This window comes from Balaenoptera ricei, chromosome 19 (genome assembly GCF_028023285.1).
Source record: "Balaenoptera ricei isolate mBalRic1 chromosome 19, mBalRic1.hap2, whole genome shotgun sequence".
Classification (NCBI taxonomy): Eukaryota; Metazoa; Chordata; class Mammalia; order Artiodactyla; family Balaenopteridae; genus Balaenoptera; species Balaenoptera ricei.
The window spans coordinates 60,065,307-60,072,114 of record NC_082657.1 but is presented as its reverse complement, the minus strand read 5'-3'; the positions used below and the strand labels follow the sequence as shown (position 1 = coordinate 60,072,114).

At 49.4% G+C, this 6,808-nt stretch overlaps 1 protein-coding gene across 1 annotated transcript in view; it reads right to left on the bottom strand.

The window, feature by feature from the left end:
• CRISPLD2 (cysteine rich secretory protein LCCL domain containing 2) overlaps positions 1 to 6,808 on the bottom strand; it is a 67,440-nt gene continuing 60,632 nt past the window's right edge. Inside the window, exon 15 of the mRNA XM_059904799.1 lies at positions 1 to 2,412. Coding sequence (XP_059760782.1) covers positions 2,358 to 2,412 — 55 coding nt within the window. The 3' untranslated portion in view covers positions 1 to 2,357. The remainder of the gene's footprint in view (positions 2,413 to 6,808) is intronic.

The window sequence follows — 6,808 nt, the reverse complement described above, 5'->3', positions numbered from 1 at the left end:
TTTTAGAAATCAAACCAGTTTTATTGAAACGACAGCAACGTGGTCCCTGTTCATGCGAAGCACACACAACATTTACAATAAACTTTTGTACATAGGAAGTAGTAAAATACATCATTTTTCATAGAAAAAAGCACACACGTAAGCTGCGGGCTGAGTGAGCCTACAGACAGTATGAAAAATCAGAACACGATGGGGAACAAATCAGAAGGAAACCAACACTTTTCATTTTGGGGGGCCCAGTAACACTGTTGGCCGGAGTTATCATGTTTTTATGGGTGAAGTGCTGAAGGCACGATGGCCCTTTAAACACGCTAAATTAGAAGGGGGTCCCTGATTACAAGGTCTTATACTTTGTAGCACTGTGTCCATTTCCGGAAGATAAATGGTTCCAGTTTCAAAATGTTTGTGAAGGTGAAGAAGACAGCAAGGTCTGGCTCTGGGCGAGGAGTTTCTAGCCCATTAGAGGGGGCGGTTAATGAGGCATTCGGGAACTCGGGAATTTTATTTCAAAATGAGAGCGTCCACTCACATTGGACGTTTCAGATTCTCCCTCCGGCAGGATGCTTCAAAAGCAAACCTACTGAAATTCCCCGGGACCGTCACTAATTCTAAAAACCCAAGCTTGCAGTCTGGACGTGGCCACAGACACAAAAGCCTGGTGACAAGCGAGAGTCCGACAGCATAATACCTAGCATCCAGAGGGTTCCAAAGACTCAGATCTTTGGCGGGAACTAGACGCGGTATCTGACAGTCTGAGCAAATTCTTCCACACTGACATTTGGAGTCGAACAGTCAGTACTTATGAATTAAAACAAGCCCACAAGGCACAAAGCAAAAACAGTTCTACTCATTTCAGCTCTGTTAAGCTAGGAGTTTCATTACTTTTACAAACTCCTTGGGGGGGGGGGGGGCGGGGAAAGCTATTTACCTTCTGTTTCTTCACTAATTAGGGTTGCCCTGAAACAACACACCAACTTGGTTCCCCAGGTAGAGTTCCTTGTCCAGACTATCCTAGGTTTTGTTTGTCTGTTTGTTCGCTTTAAACTTTCTGCTAGTTCTTTTGCCTTCGAAATATTCTGATGGAGAGTGAAATCAACTTTGAAATCAGCATTCACGAAAGTGATCTACTGGCCAGCCTGGTGGAGGAGGGTGGAATTTCATCTTCTGCAAAGAAATGCTATTTACAAAAGGGTATTTTATTTCACTGTGGGTTTTGGGTCTAGGCTGATGAAGGAGTTTTGTACAGTGATGGCAGCCAGAGAGCACCGTACTCCTCGGAGCCTCAGGAACATTTGGCAAGAACTGTTTCACAAAAACAGGAAGAGAAATCCTTCTAGTGTGTTACCATCTCTCGTTGTTATGCCGCAGGACGTTTCGTAACTGCAGGCTGTCCCTCTTCCCAGAGCTGCTAACCTCGGCGGGGAATGTACCGAGGAATGAAGCCATTCCTCTCATTGCTAAAAAAATAGGTCATCCGACGGATGGGAAATCTGCACAATTCAGTGCCATTTTTAAAAGGCAGCAACAAAACAGCCCTTCTTTGGCTGTTCTTAGACATCTCAGTGGAACCCACAGAGACAAGGAGTTGGAAAGAAAAAAGCGGGCTTCAAACAGAATTGTTTGCCAAGCAAAGACCCTGGTGGGAGACACAGAAACCAGTCTGGGCAGGACGTGAGCCACAGCAGGGAGAGGATCAAGAAAGGGTCCTGGTTCATTAGTCCTCAGTGAGACCAAAGGTCACGGCAGCAAATAGATGGGCCACGTGGACGAAGGGAAGGACCAAGACAAGATACATCTCTGGAGTTACGGCTGAACTCGAAGTAAACCAGCACTGCTGTGCATAGAACCAGCCCGCACACAGCAGGACGGGAACAGGACAGGTGCCAGGGCAGAGTCCCCTTGTTCCGGCCCATTTGTCTGACCAGCAAACATGAAACCCATTTTTCTCCATTGGTAGGGACGGACTGTGTTTTTTAATGTTTTAAATAGCTACCTTCTACTCCATCCCTGAAACTCCCCCCTGAGCGTTCTCAGTTCACCCCTTCCCACACGCCTGAATGCCTCACAGCATCAGCTCCAAATCCTTTGGAATCCTCTCTCCATCCACAAAAGAACACCTCCCAGGGGGAGACCCCCGGGCCTCGGCAGGATGGTCACCGGCTGTCTGCTCAGGACCCCAGGGATGCTCCCCCGTGTCAAGCTGAGACCAAGGCACGGCGGATGGGACACAACGCCAATCAAAGGAAGTTTCCTGACTCTCCATATCCCCGGCCCACCCCCCAAATGACAAAATAAAAATAAAAAGCGAACCCCTGAAGCACTCTTGAAGACGCCCCCTTCTCCCCGACCCTGCAAGCTCACTGCCTGACGGCAAAGATCCGGAAGGCCTTTCCGTCTCGAGGGGTCCTCAAGCTGAAAAAGAAGGGAGAGCAGATGTTACCAAAAGATCTGCAGGGATGGAGCGGGGAGGGGGGCGGGGAACTGGGTGTCCCCAGGTCCCTGCGGTGGAAGAAGCATGGCCGAGGGACACTTCGCAAAGCTGTTTGGAGCAGAGCATGCCCCAGCTGGAAGCAGCTGGCAAAACCCTTTGCCTCTGCAGACGCGCCTGGGTCTCAAATGAGGTCAGGGTTGTTAACTTGGAATTTGCTGGCCCCCGTCTGCCTGAACTGAACCCAGCCTCCAAGACTTCTGCCTGGTTTTTGCTACCACCTGTCAACCCAGAGAGTGGTCACCTGCTTGACCGATGAATAGGATGGCATTATAACAACAATGCACGTGCTCCTGTTACCAAAATGGGCACACCAATCCGATCGGGCTCAGATACTGTGCAAAGGATTTTCTATACGCCTTTACCTCCTTCCGATGAAGAGCCATTAGTATCCTTATTTTGCAGGCAGTGGAGAAATTAAGTTTCTTCAAGGTCACACAGCCAGTAAAAACCACCCTCTCAAGATAGGAGCTAAATCCCTTAGCTAACTGAACGCCTTTAAAAAACAACAAACAAACAAACAAACAAAAACATCATTAAGATATAACATGCCATGAAATTCACACTTCTGAAGTGTACAATTCAATGATTTTTAGTGATTTTGGGGGGCGGGGCTCGTGCAATCATCTCCACTATCCAGTTGTGGAGTGACCCCGGCTGCCCTGCTGGTTTCTCGGAAGCTCAGATTCCAGCGCCCTCCTCAGGCCTCTGGGCTACAGGATTTCCCTGGATCCTCTGCCCCAATGATGAGTCTGGGAGAATCACCCGGGGCTACGAGGCGCTCAGCTGTTCCACGTGGTGGGGAAGCCACACGGGGGACCATTGCCAGGGTTTGTGATGCTGACTCATTACCAGCAATTCTACGGATGGGGCAGTGGGTGCCTCCATGCACAGGGCCCCCCGACAACCCAGGGACAAGGGGCCACTCAGGCTGTCGTCCAGGCAGGTACCCTAAGGTTCCTAGAGGTCCTGCCCAGTCCTATCAAGCACCCCCATTGAACAACCGGCCCACCCGGAAGGCACAAGCGGGCCCCGCTGAACCGGGTGTGAATTTCTCAACACGTCACACAGCTGGCCGCCTAGGTATCATGTGACACCAGCTGTGGTCCCTTCCACTGCTTCAGGCAAGGGGGGGTCCCTATTGTTCAAGCTTCAAACATTTACTGAGCTCTAGTTCCACTAGGAAAGTTGCCAGTTGTGTGTGTCTGATGAAAAACAAGTGTGATCGGATAGATTATAAAATAATCTCCTTTTCTAAATCTTGCCCTCTGACTCTTTTTAGCCTAGTTTGTAGCTCCCACAGGTATACGAAAAGGAATGTAAATTAGCACAGCATTTCTGGACAGTTTTCACAAAAGGTACTGGATGAATTTTCTAAAAGATATTGAAAAATTTTCGTTAACGGGCATTAAAAATCCTACAAGCAGTTCTGAACAAATAGCTGAACTCAGCGTTCTGTCTGTCATTCAACCAGTGTTTACTGGAGACCTACTATGTGCAGGCATCAAGTTGGGTGTCAGGGACACAGGGTTAACCAGACCGATGGGATTCTTGCCTTCATGGAGCTTATACAGTCTGGGGGGTGGGAGATCAACAGCTAAATATGTGTGAGAAATACAACAATTTCAGACAGTGGTGGGTCCTGGGAAGAAAACAGCACAGGGTGACGGGATCAGATTAGATCGGGGAGGAGGGCTACTGCAGACCCAACAGCGGGACGACGCTTCCTCGGGCAGGTGGCATTTGTATGCAGGTCTGAACGACGTGCGGGCCCAGCCATGGGAGGTATAGGAGCTGGGAGGGTCCGGGGTTGGATACCGGCAGGTGCAAAGGCCCTGAGGCGAGATCTTGGTATCCAGGAACAGAGAGAAGGCTAGGGACAGGCACTGCTGTGACGAGGAGGGTGATACACCAGGAGGGTGGAGAAGCAGGTGGGGTGGTGGTAGGTGTGGACCGCCCGGTAAGGGGCGAGGATTTTATTCTCAGCCCCAGGGGGCAGGGTATCAACAGGAGAGAGACACACCGTGCATCCCAGAAAGAAGTCGATTTGGTAGCTGTGGCTACTCTGATAAAAGGAAGTTACCTAAGAAAAGTGTGGGGAAAGCACACGGGCTTGTGCAAAGATGTCCTTTGCTGTGTTGTTTACAAGAGCAAAAGAAAAAAAGGAAACAACCCAGATGTCAGTCAGCTGGGTGAAGGAACGATGGTCTGGCCACACAACGGAATAGCGTGGAGCCACAGAAATGACGGCGTGGCTATGTCAGGCATTGGAAATATCAGAAAGACACTCACAACCTGTTGCTGATTGAAAAAAAAAAATGAACAGAACGATGCAGAGAGTCTGATCCCTTTTTTTTGTAGAAACAAAAACAAAAAACAAAACAAACACATAAGAAATAAGCTGTTAGTGTGTAAACAAAAAATCTGGAAGGGAACATACCAGAATGTTTACAGTGGGTGTTTCTGGCTATGGGGTTTTCCATGATAGTAATTTCTTTTCTCTCTTCTTTTTTAATTTAAAAAAATGTTTTGGCCACACCGCGCGGCACGTGGGATCTTAGTTCCCCAACCGGGGATCGAACCCGCGCCCCCTGCAGTGGAAGCGCGGAGTCTTAACCACTGGACCGCCAGGGAAGTCCCATGATAGTTAATTTCTTAATATTATTTTCGCTATTTCTTGAAGTTTCTCTAATCTTATTATGAAAAGTAGGGGAAAAAAAGGAAGGAAGGAAGGGAGAAGGAGAGAAAGGAAAAGAAAGAAAGAAAGAGAGAGAGAGAGGAAGAGAGAGGGAGGGAGAGAGGAATGGAGGAAGGAAGGGCGGGATGGATGGAAGGGAAGGAAAACCAGCACAAAAATCCCCTTGCTGAACTGGGAAAGAACCTCAGCTGGACTGAGAAGCTTCTGGGGCATTCCCTTGGGCTGACTTAGCGCCCAAGGGTCGCTGACCTATTGGATGAGCTGCGATGGGTGCTCTGGGAAAGGACGAGTGTCTGCAGCCTCGGGCGGTGTCACCTGCCCAGCCCCGGGGAGTGATTCCAGGCTTCTGATGGCCACTCACCCTGCCCTCGGCTCCAGTGCCCAGCTCTTCGTGCCAGCGGCTGTACCCGGCACACACACCACCATACCCCAGACGCCACCTCCATCCTTTAAGTAATCCTACCCCGTCCATGCCTCACAGCCCCACCCACCCCGAGATCTCTAGGGCTCCTCCCACTTACAGAGAGGGAACCAAGGCTCTGAGAGGGGATGTGATTTGCCCCAAATCCAACACCTGTGCCAGGTACAGCTGGGAGGTGGACGCAGGTCTGTCGATGCTCTGGGACCCTTTCCTAACCCTTATCCTAAATGGGTGGGCTGTGGCCACGCCAGCCCTGAGGACCACACTGGCCAAACCCGCATCGCAGTGGGGGGGACTCAGAGGCTGGGAGCCCCTCGGAGGTGGGAGGTTGCAGGCTCGCCAGGAGCCGCAAGCATAAGGCTGCGTCCTGGAGGCTCACTCCTGCCGGTGAAAATTACTCAGGGAGGAATTGATCGGCGTGCAGCAGCACACAACACAGACTGGATTAAAGAGAGAGGACCGCCAGCCATCTGTCCTGGGAGGGACGGAGGGGTCATCCACCAGTTGTCCGCTGACCCCATGGAGTCATGAAACCCAGCGATAAAAGGATGGCAGAGGATTGCTCTTCTGGCTTTTAAATGTGCAATATCTTGTTTATTATTAGTATCACTTATATGTGCACATGTACATATTTGTATTTATATATGTGTGTGTGTTATACATATATATACAATTTTTCTTTTTAAGATTCTAACCCTATTCTCCCACAGTCTCACCCTCTACTGATTTCCAGGAAAATTCAAGAGTCAGACACAGTTTCAGATCTTATCTGTTGGCCCTTGGGGTGGTTAATCTATTTCTCTGAGTCTCAGTTCCCACATATGTAAACAGGGTCTATAAAAGTACCCCCTCCTCAGGGACCCTGTAGGAAGTGAATGAGCTTATCCAGGGAAAGCATCTGAGTCAGTGCCCTGCATTTAGCCGGCGCTCAAAGCCATGGGCCATGGATATCGTCACCCTGCTAGGTTTAAGCCTCGTTCTCCCATCAGGAGAACGGTGGGTACGTGCACGGCGATGAACAAATTATCCACACAAAAGCCCAATCCCCAAGGAATCATCAAACCTCTTCATCTTATTTCATGAAATATGAAATATTGTTTAGAGAAAAAAATTTCAGAGCAGGGTGTATACACAATCTCCATTTTCATTTTTATGTGTGTTGCCCAGGGGGAAAAAAAGGCCTGGAAGAGCTATAAATAAG